This window comes from Saccopteryx bilineata, chromosome 1 (genome assembly GCF_036850765.1).
Source record: "Saccopteryx bilineata isolate mSacBil1 chromosome 1, mSacBil1_pri_phased_curated, whole genome shotgun sequence".
NCBI classification, from domain to species: Eukaryota; Metazoa; Chordata; class Mammalia; order Chiroptera; family Emballonuridae; genus Saccopteryx; species Saccopteryx bilineata.
Genome location: NC_089490.1, coordinates 206,885,443 through 206,908,423, shown reverse-complemented (window position 1 = coordinate 206,908,423; position 22,981 = coordinate 206,885,443). Strand labels below are relative to the sequence as shown.

The following is a 22,981-nucleotide window of genomic DNA, read 5'->3' as shown; positions in this document are numbered from 1 at the left end:
ACATACAGTTGATCTTTTACTCCAACTCTTCTTGTAACTCAGAAGCTAACGTTCTGCGAGGGGTCACCTTTCCCCCCTCATTCTTACGCTTGAAACCTTGCACAGAGTACCCTGAATATTCCCCAACTATTTTCTAATCTCTTCCTTTGCCCCTTCTGCTCTGCCCCTCGTCTATCCTAAAGTAACAGCAGGATCAACCTGAGAGGCTGTGCCAGTCACACTGCACTTTTCAAACAAGGCAGCATACATGACACCACCTCAGTGAAGCCCTCATCCTTCATCCCCCCCCCCCACACACACACACACACACAGCAAGGCCTCCCTGTCTCCTGGGGGCTCTGTGCGCACATCCCCACCATCGTCCATGGATGTTTATTTCCTGGCAGCCCTTCCCCCCTGTGTTCTTCCCTTTGTCCCAGCAAATGTGACTTTCCTTTGTGCCTTTCTGGATAATCTCCAGACTCCTGGTGTGTGCCGTCTCTTCTACTCAAAGCCTTGCTGAAACTTAGTCTCTGTCCGAGGGCTTCTCGTCCAGCGTGTGGACACCCCTGTCCGAGGATGAAGCCGCCCTTCACGTGTGCCAGCAGCTCTCTGAATGTTGCTGCCAGTTCTTGTAAATCGGTGATGGGCTCCTCTTTCCCTTTTCTCTGTGAAACCTGGAAACTCAAGCTTTTCAGGGAGTCTAAGGGCAGGGAAATGGGTCTCTTGCATGGATGGGTCAGGCACTATTTTGTGGAAAAGAAGCTTTTACATGATGTGTTGTTCCGGGTGGTGTGACAGAGGTCATGTGACTTTAAACACCGAGAAATGATGCACAGCGACCCTCAGTAGATTACTGCACCTTTTCTATGAGTTATAAAGTCTCCTGATGTACACAGTTCAGGGTATAAATGAGAACTGGAGCTGGATGAGGAGGGAAGCTGGTGGTGTGAGGAGCAGGGCTCGATTCCTGGTCACTTTGCACTTTGACCTCTGATGGATGCAGAGTGACAAGCGTTTCTAAGGAATGCCCTCTCCCGCCGACACACACACACACACAAGTGCTCTGATGATGGCAGCTGCCCCTTGGGTCCAGGTGTGCGGAGAGCAGGCGCCCTCCATCATGGGGATGGCTGCCGCTCAGCTCTGCTCATGCAGCCGCGTGGGGGTCGGGGGAGCTCAGTGGTTTTCAAAGGACATAAGAAGTCAGAATTTTGGTGCACCTCTCCTGATTTTCAAACTAAAGGCGGTGATACCCCTCCGGCGGCTATGGTGTGTGTGTGTGTGTGTCCTGCGGCCAGGTCGTCTCTAAGATGCGTGTGCAAAGAAAAGTGACCAAGAGCTGGAGAAGGTGGGCTTGTGTCTGGACGTGCGGGACAGCGTTCCCGGGGAAGGGACGTGTTTGTGTGGGAGAGAGAAAGAAAAGGACCCAGCCAGGGAGGAGCGATCTGATTTGGCTGAGCGGGGGTTATTGGAAACCCTGGAAGGGTGGCCGTCTGCAGCGGTCGGGACGCGGTCCAGACGGGAAGGTTGAGAGAGTCAGAGGCGAGGGACTGGAGGCTCTGAGGCAGCCGCTCCCCACGCGCGGACGCGGAGAGGACAGGACCCCCGTGGCAGGGGCGCTGGTGCCTGGGAGGCCCCGTGCTGCAGATGGGGAGCACCTGCACGTCCTTGTCACTGGTTCTTCGGAAGGTAAGCGATGCCTTTTGTGTGACGCACGTGTCTGGGAATGGAGGCGACCCCCCGTGTGGCGTGAGCAGCGGAAATGTAAACTTTCCCGGTAGCTCTGGACAGGGTGATGCGCAGAGTCAGGAATCACTTTGGGGGACGTCTGCGTGTATCCATCTGAGGCTCAGCTCCGTCATGGACTCACGGCGGCAGAGGATACGGTCTGTCCCGTCTGTGAAAGTCATTCCAGCACGTGCGGCTGGGTCCAGACCCCTGCTCTTCCATGGGACCACGCCGAGGCCACGGTGCTTTGTGCTGACACATGTGGGCAGCAGCTGTTCTGCAGAACTCTGTCCACCCTTCCTGGGGAAGCTGCGGCCCGAGCTGAGGGACAGCGCACATCCCCACGTCCTCAGGTGTCCTCCCGTCATCCTCTCTTTCTAGTGAGTGGAGGGCTCCCTTCCATTTCCACAAACTTAAACTTCCTCTTAGCCTGTTGTTGGCTGGAAATTAAACATAGGATCCTCTTCTGGAATTCATCTAGGAGATAAATAGAAATAGAAATTCTTTGTCTTTTTGTTGAAAATCCCCTAAAAATCCTCAGAACTAGAGCTTGTCTGGTGGAAGGAGACTTTGGGTGAAATGCTCGATTTCTCTGTCACGGCTTTGTTGCTGTTAGAAATAACGGAAACATGACGGTGGGAACGTGCGTGTCTCCAGCTCATCCATGTTGTATTTCAAGTGTCAGATTGATTTACGATGAGCCTGTTCCTTCCATGCCGGTCACGCTGTTAGCGTGAGGGACTGGCTGTACCCCCAGTGGACACCGAGCAGCCTCGGTGGGGACAGCAGTTTGCGTGTTCTCCTCGTGTCTCGTGGGGACGTGGCCCCCTGAGTCATGACAGCCACGTGGCATGTGCTTAGCCAGGAAGAGCATGATGCAGGCATAGTGGCCGCTGCCCTCACAGGACAGGTCTCTCAGAGGGAGTGACCTCTGAAACAATCTGGGAGCACAGGAGGGGTATAGCCAGTCAGAGGAGGGCGGAGAAGGCATGTGTGTGGTGCCCCTACGGTGTGGACGTGTGGGGCCCTGGACCAGGCACCGGGGAGCTGTGGCCGTCTCTGTGGTGTGGGCGGTGTGGTCAGGGGGAGAGGTGGACTCAGTAACCGCAGGGGCAGGTGAAGACAGAGCAGACGAGATGGAGGGCGGAGAGCAGTAAGGAGGCTGCCAGGTGTGTCCGAGGTTAAACGGGAGGCCAAGCTCTCCCTCACAGCCAACCAGACGTGAGGGGACCTGCAGTCCTTACCCAGGGGCTTAATTCAGAATCCAGCTGAGACAACGTGCTGGCAGCGGGCGCCAGAGGAAAAACCTAGAACGGAGGAGAAGAACGCTGCTCGTGTGTGGGTAGAGGCAGGGATGTCCCTGCGCTCTGTTTGGGGCAAAGGGCAGGGGTCCACGTCCGACCATGATGGGGAAGAGTGTGTGCTGGTGCGGGGAGAGCAGAAGACCCTCGTGGCTGTCGCTGGGCGGCGCTCCCCTGGGCGGGCCCTGCACACACAGTTCCCCCATCAGGGCCGGAGACTCATCTGCTCAGACACCAGGTGTTCACAGTCACATCTCGGGAGGCCTGCTGGGTCTGCGAGGGCCTGTGTGGGCAGCGTCACCCTGCCCGATGTCCACACGACTGAGCGAATTTAGAGGAAAAAATAAAAAAAAGAACTGGATCCAGAGTTAGTGGAAAACTCCAGGCCCTTTGGACACATAAACAAGACCGGATCATGTATCACTTGTCCTTGATCCCGGGAGAAGGAATATTGGAAGAAAGCAAAGTTATTCTGGAACAAGGACTTCTGTGATGCCTGGAGATTTGAGCATTTTGTGAAAGATACGGCCGGTGAAGGTGGCGGATGTTTGTCTAAAACATGGGCCTTCGGAGCTGAGGACGCCGAGGTAACCAGCGGGTCAGAGGCCCCTGAGACCCGCACGTGAGGTGACCTGCTCAGAGTCACAGCCACTGCGGGGCCTGACCTCTGCCGCGACCCCGGTCACAATGGGTTTACCTTTGCTGCTCGAACACCCCTTCTCCCAAATGCCCTGCAGGGGAAGGGGCTGGAGACCGGGTGACGATTGTGGATTGCCCTTGAACTGTCAGCGGGAGGAATGCTGACCTGCCACTTGACCGGCCATCAGGGTTCTTCATCATTTTTCATTGTCCTACTTGAAAGAAACCGAAATGTAAGATCTGACTAACCTGATACTAAGATTCACTTTTCAATGAAAAGTACATAATTATATTTATCATCTAGCATAATAAAAACTTCAGCTATTTGAAAAATAATCTCTAGTGTTCTGTATGAGTCATAAATATCACAGGCAAAGGAATCCGAGTGTGGATGACTAAGGACCCCCTGCCCTGGAGCTGACCAATCAGTGGAGAGATGGTGAATATTCTATTAAATCCTCCCCTGAGATTTCCACCCTTAAAAGCCCTTAGGACAAAGCCCCCAGCATGCTCCCTCCTGGGGCCAACCCTCCCCTCCCCCTCCCTCACCCTCCTCCTTCTCCCCAGGAGCATGCCCCCCCACACCCCCACACCCACTCCTCTCTTTTTCCTGAGCTCTACGGGTCCCCAGGAGACTTGCCACCAGGGAGCAGTGGGCAGCGGCAGCTCATCTGGGCTCACCCCTGAACCTGTCTGCAAGGTCCCCTTTTTCTGACTTCCCTCCTATATGGCCAACAAACTCTTGCTCTACTTGCTGGGGGGAAAAAAAAGAAGCCTGTATTTCATTTGTAGCAGGAACATACAGTCAGAAGAGAGGACAGTGTTTATATAACAGTAACAAAGTAAAGGCAGGGAACTGGTTAGGGAGGGGCCATCGTGGAGAGAAGGGGAAGCCTTGTCAGGTTGGCTCACTGTGTCCTGAGCCAGGTGTCACTTTAGCCTGCGGCGTCTCCTCTGTGAAGGGGGCACCTGTGTGGGCCCGTAGCTCAGCCTGCTGTCAGGGTCAGGCAGTCAGCCTGGGGGGGCACCTAATTTAATGCCTTCACAGGTGACCCAGAAACATGAATCTGGACTGCTTTCACCAGGTTGGTACTTGGTGCTGAAAGTAGGTGAGAACCCAGAGGATGAAATAAGATGGAAGCAATTTTTACCAACAGCACGGAGTTCCACAGGGAGGGGCACGGTACCCTCTGTCATGTAAACACAGGGCTGGGCTCCACGGGATATGAGGACCAGGACCCGGAGGAGCGTGTGGTGGGAGCTACATGTCAGCAGGGACAGCGGTGCACGGCCCTGGTTCAGAGTCCATGGCGGGCTGGGCCGTTCTGATTAACCCCTGTGAGTGAATGGCCCCATGCATGTGCTGAACTAAGAGTGAAACTGAAAAGCATTAAAAAGTCATTCAAATGACAGAAAACAATGATCAAGGCGGTCATACATGAGGACAGGTTTAAGAAGTTTTGAAGGGTCAAGGCGGAACGTAAACTCATGGGTATGCTGCAAAATTATTTACACAGATGCTTTTACGTACAGAAGGGGGTTTCTGTCTGAATGTGGGGAGCTTGATGGTCCCCCGCTTTAGGCTGAGAGGAGGGAGAATGGGTAAGTAGGAGCGTAAGGATGTTTGGTGACAATCAGAGTGAGGAACAGTAGAGGACACAGAGACCTCTGCCACCACCGTCCTGGAGAGCTCCCCCGAGATAATGGCTTGTTCTTCCTTCAGATCTGAGCTGTTTACTTGCTTGAAAAATACTGAGCAGACAGACGACTCAAATGGTCTTGTCTGCCAGCTCCATGACTGCTATGTGAAGTCTGCCAAAAACTCCTTGAAATAAATTGTAATTTTTAATTAAAAAAAAACACACACAAGGAAGAGCTGTGTGTATTATTATCTTCCAGAGTCCTTTCGACCTGCACTAGAAAAAAATAACTGTACAGTTTACTAATGAGCTACAAATGTCTATTTCCCCTTTATTGGGAAGAGGTCGTTCCCTTTCTGTGAACCGTCCATTGATCCTGCACTCAGTGTGTGTGAGGGGAGGGGCGCTCAGGACGCGCGGAGCGAGGACAGACCGTCTGGCCCCTGCCCGTTAGTGCTGGGACGCTGAGACTTTCAGCGTCCTCCTGAGGGACGGAGCCACTGACAGCAAGGCTCACTCAGTCCTGGGGCTGTCACGGGAAACACAGCTGTGACTTTGTCCCCCCCCCCACCTGGCTTTGGTGTCTGGTTGGACTGGACGGCAGCATCCCCATGGACGAAACCTCAGGTGGCCAGTGGTTTGGTCTTTTGTCCTCCATGTGGGGCAGCTGCAGGGGCAGGTTCTGCAGGTGGCGGCCAGGAGAGGCCGCTCATTAAGAGCCGGGACTCCCATCTGCCCGCTGCCCCATTATTTAGGGGGACACACGAAGAACCACACGGTGAAAGTCCCCACGTCCAATGCAAGGCACACGGCCGCCAGACCCCACATGTGGATGTCATCTCTTTCCGGAAGCAGACACCGCGTGCACAGGGCGGCGGGGGGGGGGGGGGGGGGGCAGCCTGTTTGTGCGTCCTAGGTAGACTACCAGGGGCTGTAGCAGCGGTGACTCTCTGCACCGCATAGAGCTTGTCTCCGAGCGCCTTGTCCCCAAGTGCCGTGCGGGGAGGAGCACCAGCCCCTCGCTCAAATATGACTCACGTTACCAGTTCTGCTCATGAGACCGCACTTTGGCTAAACTCCTTGAAAAATATATGCAACTTCGATCATGTCTGCGGGCCTTGGAGGGAGAAGAACATAGAGAATGTTTCGAATTCATCTCTTCTCTCTTTCTGTTTTCCCCGCTGGTTTCCGCACCTAGAAGACCTGTTCTTCCATGGGTCTGTCCCAGACTTGGGGACATAAACTGTATAGGGAGTCAAGGGCCCGGGATCAGGGATGAGGGATGTGACCCTGCAGGAATGGGCGCTTGAGGACCTCTGTCCACACCCTCTCTGCCACTGATGGGGTGGCCTCGACCGGCACTTACCCTCTTGGAACCTCAGGTCCTTCCTAGGTGATGGGAGAAAGGGAGAGACATCTCGATCAAGAGGTTACATGTGGACTGAGGCCAGAGATCTAGGTCAGGTCACCTGTGAGTGTCCAGTGTGTTGGCACCCGTTCTGTTTCTTGCCGGGGCACTGAGCACTGCCACATGCCCAGTGGGCTGCAGAGAGTGCAGGACCGTGAGCTGTCATCCCGGCCGAGCCGGAGACCTTCACCTGTGGTCAGCTTCTCCTCATTCCCACCTGTAGCCTTTCCACTGTTTCCCCGAAGGGCCCCACGCTGAGAGAATACGTTCGTAAGTGTCTCTACCTGGTATCGTTCGTGTTGGGGTTCTGGAAACAGGGTCTCTGGGGATGTTTGCATGGTCCCCAAACCTCCCGCCTCTAGCGAGCAGGCCCATGACACGGCCACCAGCGTTGCCCAAAGGCAGCTTCTTTACTTTTCCAGAGTCAGTGGCACCAGCGAGAGACTTAAGAATCGGCTTAGAGTTCTGACCATTGAACGACCTCCACCTGTGTTACGGGGTACCCACAGGCAGCACCTGCAGAGTGGGGCGCCCTGAGGCAGTGCTAGGACACCTGCTCAGACACTGGAGGTTCCCGTCTCTGAAAACACCCCCTCTGGCCGACGAATATCCTTCTCCTGCCCAGCAGAGCAGTGAGACCCTGCAGAAGAATCAGATTTTAGAGTGAGGTTTGGATGACGGTCAAGGTGACGTTCACTAAGCACTGAGCAGCCGGCAGAGGCCTGTGCACCCCGTGGATCAAGACACAGCTCTCGTCACATTTGGTGGCTCTGGAGAGAAAGGAAACGGCCTCTCTCTGGTGTTTGACTCAAGAAGCACGGCGAGAAGGGATCCAAGGACCACCGTGTGGCCAGCACTGCGGCAGGGTGACGCCCCAGTCTCACACGACACGAGTTCAGAACGACTGAGTGCATTTCCAAGGCTCATAGGACAGCCTTGGAAATCATACGCATTGTTTAACTCTTCCATTTTCAAAATAAAGGCCCTGAGATTCAGGTAAAGTGACTTGCCCATGGTTGTGACCCAATTAATGGTCAGTCCAGGAATAGACCCTTGCGTCCTTCCTGAGTCCTCCCCATAGAGAGCAGACAAAAACCTCGGGGTCCCAACGGCCTGATGGGGAAAAGCTGGTCTCTGGAGAGTAAAATCTAAAGCAAACAAAACTTCTCACACCCAAGGCTAACTTTGCGTTATGACCATACACACGCCTTCCTTACACTTTTGGAGAAGAAGGTTTCTCTCTTTGAGAATAGTTACTGACCATTCGGAAAAGAAGTTTGTGGGTTTGATTCCGAGTCTGGTGTCATAGAAGTTGTCATCTTCATGGCTGTCCTCATCCAACGATATCAAGTAGCCTAGCCAGGCCTGTGACTCTTGATGACAAAAAGCAGTTTAAATGGGCGTTGTCCACGTATTGCAGACGACAGCGGTGCAGGGACATTGAACGGCCCATCTGACCCCTATTTCAGTGACCTCCGGCAGGTACTTGCCCCGACTCTCTCTCCGTCGATGTCACATGCCTGCCCCTGGGACACGTGGGCATCTGAGTCACGGGAAGGGCCCTGCAGATGTGGTGTGGCCCCCTGGCTGAGGCTGTGCTGCTAGAGGGGGGCTCAGACCAGTTGGCAGAGCTGGGATCATCCCTTTCTGCTTGCAGCCATGTTAAATGAGCCAGTGTGGTGGAAGGAGCCCCTGCAGGGGATCACCTAAGGAGTGCAGGAGGAAGCATCCTGGCCTCGGAGGGAAGACCCAGGTGGAACGGGACACCCTTCAGAACGGGGTCACCTTGAGGACAAATCTTAGACCAGGAGGGGACCAGGGTGAGTTTGAATGAGGCCACAGGAGCCATTGGTTTGGCCAGGGAGAGGGGTTTGCTGTGCCTTGTGTGTTTGTTTAGCTCATAACCAGATGGAGTTTCCCAGTTAAACTAATCGTGACCGGGGAGTTTGAGTTATCTGCAGTCTGTTCGATCGATCGTGGAAGATGCGCTGTCTGCTGTGTGCCCAGCTTCACAGGGAAGAAGATATGGACGAGAAGGATGGGGGCCAGCAGGCAGCACCTCCTGGGGCCGGTCCAACCTCGGCATGAATGTGTTCTCCGTATCTTCGAGTCTCTGTGCCGGTGCACGGTGCCATTCTGCTGAAAGAGGGCGGATCACCTTTACCAGGCAACTGCAGAGCATGAATGCATCACTTGCTTCTTTTCCACCTCCTGACACCCCTGCCTCCATTCCCTCTGGGCTGCCAGGGTGGGGAGGGGCACGGCGGTGCCTCCTGGGGAGAGGAGATTCCCCTTTTTAAAAATAGAAAACACACTTAGCCCTGGCTGGTTGGTTCAGCAGTAGAGCATCGGCCCAGCATGTAGAAGTCCTAGGTTCAATTCCCAGCCAGGGCACACAGGAGAAGCATCCATCTGCTTCTCAACCCCTCCCCCTCCCCTTTCTCTCTATCTCTCTCTTCCCCTCCCGCAGCCAAGGCTCCACTGGAGCAAAGTTGGCCTGGGCGCTGAGGATGGCTCCATGGCCTCTGCCTCAGGTGCTAGAATGGCTCTCGCCGTAACGGAGCAACACCCCAGATGGGCAGAGCATCACCCCTTGGTGGGCTTGCCAGGTGGATCTTGGCTGAGCACATGTGGGAGTCTGTCTGTCTGCCTCCCCACTTCTCACTTCAGAAAAATACCAAAAAAAGTAAATAAATAAAAATAGAAGACATGCTTAACATAGCAGTCTAGGTACCCCTGAAAACTGAGTGAGGTCCCAAGGGCTTGGTGGGTTATTCAGGAGCTGATCTAGTCGTCTAGACCAGTGTCTAGGACCAAATATGCTGAAACTTGGGGACCGAGCCCTTTTTTGAAGTTCAGGGTCACATCCACCTGTTTTTCCTGTCCTGTCTATGAGTCTTTGAAGGACATTCACCGTGGATGAAAGGCATTGTCGCCGCGGGGTGCTGGGGGCCAGGACTCTGCCAGGGCACCTGAGTTTACACTTCCAGGCAGCTGCTTGGGCTAAGAGACGGGTGCAGGTCAAGTGGACGACAACTTGTGGTGGGGCTGCTGCACGGAGGTGTGGCCTAGTGACGGACCCTGAGCGGAGGGACGTCTGGTGTGGTCTGTCATTGGAAAAGCTCCCTGGTCAATCTGGGACTCGAGGTCGGTAGATTTGAGGGAGAAAGAAGAAAATAAGAATAGGTTTTTTTTTAACCTGGGAATTTTTCACTGACCAACCAAAACAGGATGAGGAGCTTTGGTAACTGAGGTCACATGGCGTTTTGATGTTTTACCTCCTTGTACAGACGACCTTGAGTGGAGACAGGAGTGCGGAGAGCAGGGCGTGGAAAGAGAGAAGGAAAGGGACTCCGTGTGCACTCAAGCCTCGTGGACATGTTATTTCTGTGCCAGCGGGTAGGTAGCGTCCTGCAGCATGTGTACAGGCACCAGAATGGTTTTGGGGGGCGAGTCTAGATAATTTGTACGAGAACTCTCAGCATTTCTGTCTTCCCGCATCACGCTTGGACTGCATCTGTTGACCTTGGGCGCTGTCTGGTTCTGTGGGCTCCTGTGTTTTCCAGAGCCTCTATTTCCTCGTGGAAAAGGCAAACTCAGCGACATTCCTTCCTTCTGTTTGTTATCGGATCACTGGCATTTAATCCGCTTATGCCATTCCCTTCAGCTCATTTCCCCCCCCTTTAAAATGTAAGCTCATCAATGTGAGGGTAGCAGTACAAAAAAAAAAAAGAAGTAGGAAATTTTCTGGGAGGAAAATATGAGAGGCTGGGGGAGGAACGGGAGGGGGTCTGATTGGCGCGGAGCTCCCGGGTCAGGGAAGGCAGGCAGCCTGGGGATACAGTCCCCTGTGTCCTGACGATCGTCTACGGTGTGTAGTCGTTCCGGCCACCCCACAGAGAACGTGCGGAACCTTCCAAATGTCTGTGATGAAGCCAGCCGTCAGAATGTACCACACAGACGTGTGTGTGTGACTGCAGGGAATGTGCCAGAAACCCTGTCGAGTTGTCACTTACATTCAGACGGTCGCTCTCATTGGAAGGATAACTTAGACGTCTTGAAACTTCCTGTTGAGGAGATGATTTTCTGTGGGTCTCTTACATTTCTGTATGGGGGGGTGGTACCTGTGTCGCGGCTTGTGGGGTCGGCGTCACAGCACAGCTCCCTGGGTCTCTGGGTCCCGGGGAGCTGGTTGCAGGACCCCCTTCCTAAATCTCTAGCCCACAATCTGTGAGCATGAAAGCTGCTTCATTCAGGAGGAGTTAGCGACCAACTTCATCTGTCACCTGTCCTCCTGTGCTACCTCTTGGCGTCAAGCCTCTCTTCCATCACGGACATTCTTCAGCCAAGAGTGATAACACTTTTGAAACCAAGTTCACCTCCAAATCTGTCCCCACCTTTGCCTGGTCCCACTGTGACCCTCGGGCACAGCAAACCATGGTCTGAACGTGGGTTTTTTTGCAACATTTTTTAAAAAAGTCATTGTTTTGGCTCATTCAGCAACCTGCTTCTAATGCCTGACAACCTTTCCACCTGGTGGAGGGTCATGGAGAATAGTTGTTTTTTATTCCGAGTTGGACATTCTGACCTGTTGGAAGGTCCTGTCCTAATGTCACCGGGTTGGTTGGGGATGAGAAAACTTGGAATTTGACTCCAAGTGCTACTTGGTTGGTTTGGCCTCGGGTGAAGGGGGCAGTCCCGTGGGCCGCAGTTTTCTTCCATAAGGAGCCGGACGGGACGGTCTCCAAGTTGCCTTCGGACATGGCAGTTGCCTGGCCGTTGTCCCTTCTGTCCACTGCCATGCTCACGCACCTCTGACGATATGATTTACATACATGTGAGGCGAGGACGGGAGGCCTCCCTCAGGTCATGGCCATGTGGAGTAGCCATCTACGGACACACACTTTATCTTCAACGTAAAGAAAAACACATGTTGCTGCTTGCTTTCAAGCCAGCTGTGACGTTGGGAACATTGCATCTGTGCTGCTAAGTTTTTGCTGGAAAACCACATCCGCTGAGGACCCCACCGTTCATCCGCTATTTCCAAGGACTAACATGGCCAGAGACCGAGCTGCGCCATGCGTAGCGGAGCAAGCAGGCGACAGGCATCCTGAAGACTGGCACAGACAGGACCATGCATGCAGGACACGGCCCATGTGGTGTGACCCTCCCAAAGAGTTCCACCCTCGAGCTGAAGCGCTGATGGCCTCACATAAGATGAGATGATAGTGACTCAGCAGGCGAAGGCTGACACTGTGAAGTCAGGTCCCAGGAGCTCCGTCTGAGGCCGAAGTTGCAGCCCGGGTGTCTTTGCGAGGACCTTATGGGAGACTGGCCACGGGGCGCAAAGTGGCCTCCGCTGCTCTAAGGTTCACGTGGGCCGGGCAGTTACTGAGTGCCCAGCCCAGGGCCATGCACACAGTTTTTCCAGGACAAGTGGGATCCCTCTTCCCACCTACTCCTGAGGGCGTGGCGGTGAGGGGACCGACTTTTCGCTGACCAGCTAATGTCCTTGTTTCCAGTGGCAGTAGGGTTCTGAGGCCCCCATGAGGTCACCCCAGTGTCACAGCTACCCAGTGAGGGGCATGAGCCTGGGGCCTGGACTCTTCTCTGCTGCGAAGCAGTGACAGGACCTTGGGGACGTCTCTCCTGTTGTCATTGGTTAAATGACACGGATTTCCTTTTCTTTTCTTTTCATTTTTTCTGAAGCTGGAAACAGGGAGAGACAGTCAGACAGACTCCCGCATGCGCCCGACCGGGATCCACCCGGCACACCCACCATGGGGCGACGCTCTGCCCACCAGGGGGCGATGCTCTGCCCCTCTGGGGCGTCGCCATGTTGCGACCAGAGCCACTCTAGCGCCTGGGGCAGAGGCCAAGGAGCCATCCCCAGCGCCCGGGCCATCTTTTGCTCCAATGAAGCCTTGGCTGCGGGAGGGGAAGAGAGAGACAGAGAGGAAAGCGCAGCGGAGGGGTGGAGAAGCAAATGGGCGCTTCTCCTGTGTGCTCTGGCCAGGAATCGAACCCGGGTCCTCCGCATGGTAGGCCGACGCTCTACCGCTGAGCCAACCGGCCAGGGCCCAAATGACACGGATTTCAAGCCTGACCCGTTGAGGCCTCTTCCTGACTCCAGGTTTCCGTGGAGATAAGGGCGGGGAGGCCTCTGCTGCCCCCTCCTCTGTCTCCCCCTCCCAGGGTTGGTGATGTGACACTGTCCATGGTGACAGTGTGCCCGGCTCTCGCACTGTCACCCTGCCTGACTGCTGCTGCAGCCACACACACACACACACACACACACACACACACACACACAGGAAGGAGTCTGCTCTCTGCTCCACCTGGAGTGGATGTGATGACGCTTCCTGGGAACCTGAGCAGGCTTGGGACAGGCCACAGACCAGTGTGTATTGGGCAGCCCCGTGATCTCAGTGGCAGAAAGATACGCAGCCCAACAAGGGTCTGTGCAGAGGGGCGGGGAAGCAGAGGGACTGGCCCCTCACAGCGACCGGGGCTCAGGCATCTCCCACCCGAGCCGCATCTTCCCCTGAGCTCAGCCCCTGGATGGTGAAGAGAGAGATCGCTCACAGGGGCTGAGCCTGCAGTGCATGTGCTGCCCGCATTCTGGGGCTGGGTGTCCGTCACGTGGCTGCAGCCTCCTGCAAGCAGTCCCCACTCTGCCACAAAGTACTGCAGTCTGGCGGCTCGAAACAACAGAATGTCATTCTCTCATTGGTGTGAAGGGCAAGGGTCGGACAACAGGTGTCATCAGGGCCTGGCTCTTCCAGCTGGCCCGAGGGGACGGTCCTTCCTGACCCTGTCCAGCTCTGGTGGCTGCGGCCACTGGCACTCCGTGGCGTACAGCTACATTGGCCCCAGTTCTGCCTCTGTCTTCATGTGGCCATCTCCGCTTCGTGTCCATGTGCTAAATTTCCCCCTTCTTGTGAGGACCCCAATCCAGGATGACCCCAATCCAGGATGACCCCTCTGCACATGCGTTCACCCGCAAAGGCCCTCTTCCCGATAAAGTCACATGCACAGGTTCTGGGCTCAACCACAGCTCAACCCACGACGGTGGTCGCACTGGCCAGGAGGAGGAGGGAGACTGTCGGCTGTCCTGATGCCCGGTCGCTGCCTTGTTGTAGAGATTCTTCAACACCAGGGACAGGACAGGCGAGCCTTCTGCAAAAACGCTGGGCCTTGGGGCATAACACTGTTTCTGTGAAAAACGTGTTTTTCCCACTGAACAGCTCTGATGAACACAGTTGCTGTGGAAGATGACACACTGTCTCTAAGACATAAATGTTTGCACTTCAGAGAACTTTGCCCTGCTCAAGTAACCTCCAAATTTTAAAGAAAGAGTATGTTAGATTTTGTAATATCTTTAACTATAACATTTAATAAAATGGAGTGGCCATACATAAATTAATATACAGTGGTCCCTCATCTATCATGGGGGTTGGGTTCCAGAACCCCCTGCAATAGGTGAAAATCCACGAAGTACCGACCTTATAGTTATCTTATTATTTACATATATTTTAAGGCTTTATAAACCTTCCCCACACTCTTATAAACCTTTCTCACACTCTTATAAACCTTTACCACACAGTTATAAACCTTTCCCACACTCTTATAAACACTTCCTGTGCCCTTAAACACTTTCTACACTCTTAAACCTACGTAATTTGAACAACATATAAAATTCTATATGGGTCCTCTCCAGTGAATATACGTATTTTGATTTACTATTCTTTTAATGTTTTAATTGATAATTTTTATATTGTTTTCAATTTTTTTAAGGCTAGAAAATACTTATTTTACCACAAAAATAATTAAAATAATAAATAGATAAAAATACCTCTATACCGCCCAATCCTGCCATATAGGGTACAAAATTAGATAAATGAAAATTAAAAAGCTGCGATACAGTGAAACTGTGAAAAGTGAACCGTGACATGGCAAGGGACAGCTTTGGCTGCCTCTAGACAGCATGCCTATAAAATACACTTAAATAAAACCAGTGAAGGCCCTGGCTGGTTGGCTCAGTGGTAGAGCATCGGCCTGGTGTGCAGGAGTCCCGGGTTCGATTCCTGGCCAGGGCACACAGGAGAAGCGCCCATTTGCTTTTCCACCCCTCCCCCTCTCCTTCCTCTCTGTCTCTCTCTCCCCCTCCCGCAGCCAGGGCTCCATTGGAGCAAAGTTGGCCCGGGCGCTGAGGATGGCTCTATGACCTCCACCTCAGGCGCTGGAATGGCTCTGGTCACAACAGAGCAATGCCCTAGATGGGCAGAGCATCGCCCCTGGTGGGCGTGCGGGGTGGATCCCGGTTGGGCATATGCGGGAGTCTGTCTGACTGCCTCCCCATTTCCAACTTCAGAAAAATACAAAAAAAACCCAAAACGGTGGGGGCCCTGGCTGGTTGGCTCAGTGGTAGAGCATCGGCCTGGCGTGCGGAAGTCCCGTGTTCGATTCCCGGCCAGGGCACACAGGAAAGGCACCCATCTGCTTCTCCACCCCTCCCCCTCTCCTTCCTCTCTGTCTCTCTCTTCCCCTCCCACAGCTGAGGCTCCATTGGAGCAAAAGATGGCCCGGGCGCTGGGGATGGCTCCTTGGCCTCTGCCCCAGGCACTAGAGTGGCTCTGGTTGCGACAGAGCGATGCCCCGGAGGGACAGAGCATCGCCTCCTGGTGAGCATGCCAGGTGGTGGATCCCGGTTGGGCGCATGCGGGAGTCTGTCTGACTGCCTCCCTGTTTCCAGCTTCAGAAAAATAAAAAAATAAAAAAATAAAAAAAAACAAAACGTGGGGACCCCCCCACACACACACACACGCTGTGTGGGGCTGTGGTGTCTGCTCCCGGCACAGCCTGCTTGTCTCTCCTGTCCGACCGCAGCCATGAGGTGGCTTCTGTTCCCAACTCCGGCCGAGATGGGCCACAAGGACAAGGGCCCTGGAATCAGAACCTTGCTGGCTTCAGGAGTCATCACCTGTGTGATCGCAGGCAAGTTGCCCCCGTGCTGTGACCTCGGCTGTCCACCGGCCTTGGAGGGACAGCGGCCACCCCCCCCTGCGGTGGTGAGCATCCCATAGTTACTGAGTACTCGCTTGTCTGCTGTCCGCCAGCCTGGTCGGAAAGCCTGGGGACCCCCCCCCCCCAGGGGGAACAGAGACTTGTCCCTGCGGAGCATCTGTTCTGGGAGCTGAAGGTGACCTCAGTCATGAAGTGTGGCATGAGGGTGGGGTGCCACCATCGTGGTCATGTCTGTACAGCTTCTCTCAGGTCTCCTCATGCCCACCTTAGCTCTGCGATGTCAAGAAGGATGCAAAATAAAGGAAAATCTAAGAAATGAAAAAAGTGTGCTTGTTAGATGTTTATCCACAGATGTAAGCTCGTGGTAAATACGGAAGACGTTTCTTCATTGCACGTTCACTGATCCCTGGGCCCCGTCATGGGCCCGTGGTGCGTGGGGCCCATGTGGTGTAGGCAGAGCCCCGTCCTGTTCCCCTGGAGCCGTACCCAGCCCCTTGTCTCCCACTGTCCCTTGTCCTACACCCCCAGACCTTGTCTGTTCCCCGTGTTCCCCGATGTTTAGGACATGTGTCTGAGTGCTTGGTTCCTGGCTCACAGAGGGCACTCAGTAAACCCTCATGGAGAAAATGGTCCAGTTTCCGGGCAGGGCTGCTCCTGAGCAAGGTCGCAGGAGGGAGCTCAATGCTGGCAGGCTGGGGTGGGCACCCACGGGCCAGGGGCTCTGACAACAGCGGGGGCTGGGCTTCTAGCAGCTTCTGTGGACGTGCCTGTAAGGTGTTGCTTCAGAAAAGAGGTCCATCGCCTCAGTCCTGGCCGTGAGGTTCTGGGCATCATTGCAGGAGCATGTTGACTCCAGTAGGAGGGGGTGGGGGCTGGCTGGAGAGAGGGATCGGGGGGGGGGGGGGAGAGAGGGAAAGAGAAAGAGGGAGAGAGAGAGGGGGCAGAGAGAGAGAGAGAGGGTGAGAGGGAGGGAGAGGGAGAGAGACAGGGAGAGAGAGGGAGAGAGAGGGAGAGAGAGAGGGGGAGGGAGAGAGAGAAAGAGGGAGAGAGACAGGGAGAGAGTGAGAGAGAAGGAGAGAGAGGGAGAGAGAGGGAGAAGCATCCCCACAGCAAGGCACAGAGGTGGACGGTTCCTGCTGTGTTGCACGGAGAGGCAGACCTGACTGAGCTGACAGCCACCTGTATTTGTAGTAAGGACAGGACTCTGCAGCAGCAACGACCATGTGAAGAGGCACCTTCAGAGTCCCAGGGCTCCTTTAGGCATCACCTCCCGGTTTCGTCCATCCTCTGCCTCTGCACCTGACAGCTCTGTGGTCACCTGCTCTTTCCTCCGAATCGCCGGGCGTGCCCGGGGCTCTGGTTGTACTCACCTGTCAGCATGTTTAAATATACAAATACAGCCACCTGACCCAATTGGTAAAATCGGGTTTCTTGTTAGAAAAACAAGCCCTGTTACCTTTTCTTGTAAAGAAGATTCTGTAACTTTAAATCGGAAGGCCCTTGAGAGCAGGAGCTGTTTACTCATCAGTCGGTAGAATTAGGTTACGATCAGTTTTAAGTCCATGACTTTCTTCTATTTATATCATCCACAGTGTCCAACTTATTTGTTACCAAACCTTGATTAACTACTTTAATTGGGTCAGGCATCGTGTTTGGTTCCAGGAAACTCAGTGGTCTCCCCTCACAAGCACGCAGGTGCGCACACACATGCACAGACACAGCGGCATCCAGTCGTGCACACACACACACCTGCAGTGCACACGCGCACACACACACACACACAAGCACATACTGTCCTGGTCTGTCCAGGAGAGGCGGTGGTGGGTGAGGTGCAGCCATGCAGGTGACGCAGGTTCGCTGTCAGAAGCTACCGCAGAGAGAGGAGCCAAAGGGGGCATGGTCTGTTACCTGGTTGCTGGGGAAACTGTTGTCAAGGCTCCATGGCAGTCTTCCTTGACCTGCGTTTTGAAAAACTGTTGTCTGAAATCAAGTGAATAATACTTTAAAATGTCACTCTCTTGTATTCACTGTCAGACAGTAATGGCCGTTCTTGTCCTTGAGTGTCCTCTTTACCCACTGAACACATCAGGTAGAGGACCACATTTCTGAATGCTTTCTCAGTACACATCATGTCTGTTCTTGTTGTACCTGCAGGAAGAACACTAAATACAGGTCTGTGTGCAGGCCTGTGAGCAGGTGTCTGTGTGCAGGTGTCTGTGCAGGTCAGTGTGTAGGTCTGTGTGCAGGTGTCTGTGCAGGTCAGTGTGCAGGTCTGTGTGCCGTTCTGTGAGCAGGTCTGTGTGCAGGTCTGTGAGCAGGTCTGTGTGCAGGTCTGTGAGCAGATGTCTGTGCAGGTCTGTGTCCATATCTGTGAGCAGGTCTGTGTGCATGTCTGTGAGCAGGTCTGTGCAGGTCTGTGAGCAGGTCTGTGTGCATGTCTGTGAGCAGGTCTGTGTGCAAGTCTGTGAGCAGATGTCTGTGTGCAGGTCTGTGCAGGTCTGTGAGCAGGTCTGTGTGCAGGTGTCTGTGTGCAGGTCTATGAGCAGGTCAGTGTGCTAGTCTGTGAGCAGGTGTCTGTGTGCAGGTCTGTGAGCAGGTCTGTGCAGGTCTGTGAGCAAGTCTTTGAGCAGGTCTGTGAGCAGGTCAGTGTGCAGATCTGTGAGCAGGTCTGTGTGCAGGTCAGTGCACGTCTGTGAGCAAGTCTGTGAGCAGGTCTGTGTGAAGGTCAGTGTGCAGGTCTGTGAGCAGGTCTGTGCAGGTCTGTGAGCAGATCTGTGCAGGTCAGTGCAGGTCTGTGAGCAGGTCTGTGTGCAGGTCTGTGTGCAGGTCAGTGTGCAGGTCTGTGAGCAGGTCTGTGTGCAGGTCTGTGTGCAGGTCAGTGTGCAGGTCTGTGAGCAGGTCTGTGAGCAGGTCAGTGTGCAGGTCTGTGTGCAGGTCAGTGTGCAGGTCTGTGAGCAGGTCTGTGTGCAGGTCTGTGAGCAGGTCAGTGTGCAGGTCTGTGAGCAGGTCTGTGTGCAGGTCTGTGTGCAGGTCTGTGAGCAGGTCTGTGAGCAGGTCTGTGCAGGTCTGTGCAGGTCTGTGTGCAGGTCAGTGTGCAGGTCTGTGAGCAGGTCTGTGTGCAGGTCTGTGAGCAGGTCTGTGAGCAGGTCTGTGTGCAGGTCTGTGTGCAGGTCTGTGAGCAGGTCTGTGCAGGTCTGTGAGCAGGTCTGTGAGCAGGTCTGTGTGCAGGTCTGTGTGCAGGTCTGTGAGCAGGTCTGTGAGCAGGTCTGTGTGCAGGTCTGTGTGCAGGTCAGTGCAGGTCTGTGAGCAGGTCTGTGTGCAGGTCTGTGTGCAGGTCTGTGTGCAGGTCAGTGTGCAGGTCTGTGAGCAGGTCTGTGTGCAGGTCTGTGTGCAGGTCTGTGTGCAGGTCTGTGAGCAGGTCTGTGCAGGTCTGTGCAGGTCTGTGTGCAGGTCAGTGTGCAGGTCTGTGAGCAGGTCTGTGTGCAGGTCTGTGAGCAGGTCTGTGTGCAGGTCTGTGAGCAGGTCAGTGTGCAGGTCTGTGAGCAGGTGTGTGTACAGATGTTTGTGCACATCTGTGCAGATCTCGAGCTGGTTGAGGGATGTTCAGATGGTGGGCGTGTCTACAAGGGAGCAGCTGAGTCCCCAGACCTGCCTTTTCTAGCGTCCCATTTTCAAGGCATCCTTCATTGTCGTGGCTCCGAGGGTAATTGGTTCCATCAGATTTAACAATGCAGTCAGATAAACAGTTGTGGCAGCTCCTGCCATGGCAACGTCACCGTGCTCGCCGTCTGCGCCCGGTCCCCACCCCCTTGTTCTCCTCCAGCGAGCGCACACTCGGCTGTGCTGGCAGCAGGCTTTAATGGCAGAGCTGCCTGCTCTACCCAAGCTTCACGGTTCACGATGATAAGCGAAGACGCAGCCCAGAAGAGCAACGGTGGTGAGAAGTTCAATGGCAGCAGTCAGAGAAGAAAGAAGCCCAGGAAGGTGAGCTGCCTGCCAGAGCGTGGGTGCCTGTGTGTGTGTGCACGCGCGCGTGCGAGTGTCAGTGTGTGTGCGTGTGTGAGTGTGAGTGTGCAGGGGCTTTCTCAGGGGCAAGTGCAGCACGGTTTTCTGGGGCCGGGAGAGTAGTGGGGTTCTCAGTGCACTCTGCTAGGGAGCCGGGAGCGGGAAGCCCGAGGGTGAACGGGCCAGGTGTGTACGGCACGGGGAGGGCGTGATGGAGACTTGTGGCCGCTGAGGGTTGTGTCTGGCGCTGATGGGCACAGAGAGAGTCATCTTGCTTTTAGAACGAGTGACTTTAGGGGGGAACTGAACAGCGAGGTGGATTGTGGAGCAGAAGGGAGATTTGGGGGCAGATGTGTATGCTCGGCAATGGTCGTGAGATGGCGAGACAGCGGCCACCATGGGTCCCTTGTGGAGCGCACTCTCCCCACAGAGAAAAGGCTGCTGTGACAGGAGAAATGAGGTCCCAGCATGGTGTTCCTTTGCTCCGCTAAGCTCCTGGGCGCCTCCCTCAGACCAGAGCATTAGCGCCATGGCTCTCTCTCTCTCTCTCTCTCTCTCTCTCTCTCTCTCTCTCTCTCACCCAGTAAGATAAACAGCTAGAGAAGTGGCAGGTGGAGGCTGGGGGCCCATGGGGTCCGGATGACCTCACGCCGCCCTGATCTTTGCGGACAGAATGCAGGGGAGAACCGGGAAGAATCGGGGAGAACCGGGGAGATGCAAACTTGGGTCCCGCCCAGAGCTGCTCTTTCTTTATGGCCTGACTCCTGCTGAGGAAGGGGTGGGGGGGGGCAGCCTCCAGCTCCCCTCTGAACGAGGTGCCTGTTCAGTTCTCCTGCAACCCAGGTCCCTCCCTAGGCCCATCGGAGGGGTAGGGTATGAGAGGTGGATCTGGGAGCAGCTGGCTTGGATTTTGAGTAAGCAGATTAAGGGAAAAAAAAAAGGAATTAATGTGAACAAATGGAGATCTTTTATTTGGATGATGTTGAAATTGCATTGTGCGGAACAACCTCAATCACGGGTGCGCTCCATGTCTCCTGATATAAAAATTCAGAATCACGAGAAACCTCAGAGGTTTACAAGACCATTGTGTTGGCAAACAGGGGATCCGTGTGTCTGCGTGGTGTCCTGTGATTTGATAGGAATAAGCCTGCCCACGTTTGACCGTGTTAGTAAGAGCCTGAGGGCACTGATGCGCTCTGAGGAGGCACAGCCTACCAGGTGGCGGGTGGGGGGCAGGGTGGGGGGTTTGCTTTGCACTGAAGGGTTCCGGCCCCCATCCTCGAAGGCGTTTGCATAGAGTCAGCTAATTGAGCAGCATTGTAAAAACGAGAAGAAACACAGAGGAGAGAGGAAGAGCGCGACAGGGAAGCAGAAGGAAGAGGGAATGCTCGCCTGCGCGTTCCCAGCATCGCTCCAGCACTCTTCATCTGTCTCTGAGCTCCCCTGCTGCCGTAGCAACGGCACTCCGCTTGGCTGGGTTGGGGCATGCCCCTCCGAGACCGGGAGCTTGGAGCGCTGGCACAGATCACAGGACCAAAGCCCTCTGAAGGGACCTGCGGGCACAGAGGGCAGAGCTCCGTGTGTCCTAACTGGAATGTTTTTTTTTTAAAGCTCCGTTTTTCTCAAACGTATTTATTTTAGGAATAAATTCTCTCCCGAGCTTGCAGTCAAAAATGATAACAATAGCAAGTTTTGAATGCCTGTGTGTGCTTGTGCCCCTATCAGAGGCATCCATGAAAACACAGTGAATTTTGAGTATTTAGAGTAATGTCACCTAAAAAAAAAAAAAAAAGAAGCACACACGTGCACGCGCACGGAGACCCGCGTCTGCATTCTCCAGCTTGACGGTCGGACACAGTGGGCTTGAGTCTAGCTTATCCTTTCATATTGGGTTTGGAGCACATCACTCAATCTCTCCGATTCAGGCCCTCTTCTGGAAAGTGTGGATACGTGTGTGTGTGTGTGTGTGTGTGTGTGTGTATCTATCTATCTTTTGGTGTCTTGTGAGGGTTAGAAGTAAAGTGAATACGATTCTATGAGCAGTATTGAACATATACTCGAGGGCACTAACTTTTAGGTGTGGCTACTGTTCCCTGAAGTGGAGATTATCAGTGGGAATACACCCTGCAGAAGGAAAGTCTTTGAGGAACCGAACAAAATATTGGTGCTTTGCAGAGGCTAATAGTCATTTTTCAAAATGTCCAAAGTTGTTACATGCTGAAATTGGAAACTTAAAAAAAAAGATTTATTTATTTTTATTAAATTGACAATTGACATGACATTGGTTAATAAGATTGTATGTGTCAGGTGCGTATCTCTGTGGTTCACGATCTGCACAATTGCATTGTGTACCCACCACCCAAAGTCAAACCATCTTCCATCACCATGTATTTGTCCCTCTTTGTCCCCCCCCCCCCCCCCTTTGGTAACCATCATATGATTGTCTGTGTCGACGAATCTCATTTGTATATCCCACATATGAGTGAAATCGTCTAGGTTTTAGCTTTTCTGGATTTACTTATTTCACTCAATATAATGTTCTCAAGGTCCATCCATATTGTTGTAAATGGTACTATGTCATCATTTCTTATGGCTGAGTCGTATTCCATTGTAGAAATGAACCACATCTTCTTTATCCAGTCCTTTATCCAAGGACACTTTCTTTGATCCCATCATGTCTTGGCCACCATGAATAATACTGCGATGAACATGGGGGTACATGCATCTTTGCAAACAAATGTTTTCGAGTTTTTCATGTAAATACCCAGTAGAGCGGTTGCTAGCTATCAAGGAAATGCAAATCAAAACCACAATGAGATACCACCTCACACCTGTTAGAATGGCTGTTATCAATACCTAGGTCATAACAAGTGTGGGAGGGGTTGTGGAGAAAAAGGAACTCACTCACTGCTGGTGGGAACTTTTTATTTCATACAAATTGAGTGGGATTTACACAGATATGTTCTAGGTCTTCTTTATTTATTTAAATGAATTTTGAGTTTTATATCTTTAGCTCTGATAAGCTTTCCCATTACATTTTTTAAAATTTATTGATTGATTTTAGACAGAGAGGAAGGGAGAGAGAGAAAGAAACATTGGTTTGTTGTTCCACTTATTTATGCATTTGTTGATTATTTATTGTATGTGTCCTGACTGGGAAACTGCAACCTTGGTGCATTGCGAAGATGCTCTAGCCCAGTGATGGGCAGCCTTCTGAGCTTGGTGTGTCAAAATTCACCAAAAAACGAACA

General features: G+C 53.5%; 1 protein-coding gene and 1 non-coding gene across 15 annotated transcripts in view; one reads left to right on the top strand and one right to left on the bottom strand.

Moving 5' to 3' along the window:
* Positions 1-22,981, top strand: part of ANK2 (ankyrin 2) — a 380,522-nt gene that overhangs the window by 129,154 nt on the left and 228,387 nt on the right. For 5 of the 14 annotated variants that reach the window (XM_066234407.1, XM_066234333.1, XM_066234369.1 and 2 more), the window contains exon 1: positions 19,450-19,709. The exons of 3 other annotated variants lie outside the window; for them this stretch is intronic. In XM_066234407.1, the coding sequence (XP_066090504.1) occupies positions 19,626-19,709 (84 nt within the window). In that variant the 5' untranslated portion in view covers positions 19,450-19,625. Of the gene's footprint in view, positions 1-19,429; positions 19,710-22,981 lie in introns of those variants that run through there. 6 more of the 14 variants (XM_066234195.1, XM_066234167.1, XM_066234085.1 and 3 more) reach the window with 3 other exon arrangements.
* TRNAG-ACC (transfer RNA glycine (anticodon ACC)) lies at positions 12,703-12,778 on the bottom strand. The gene has a single exon. It is a non-coding gene; the product is annotated as a tRNA-Gly (tRNA).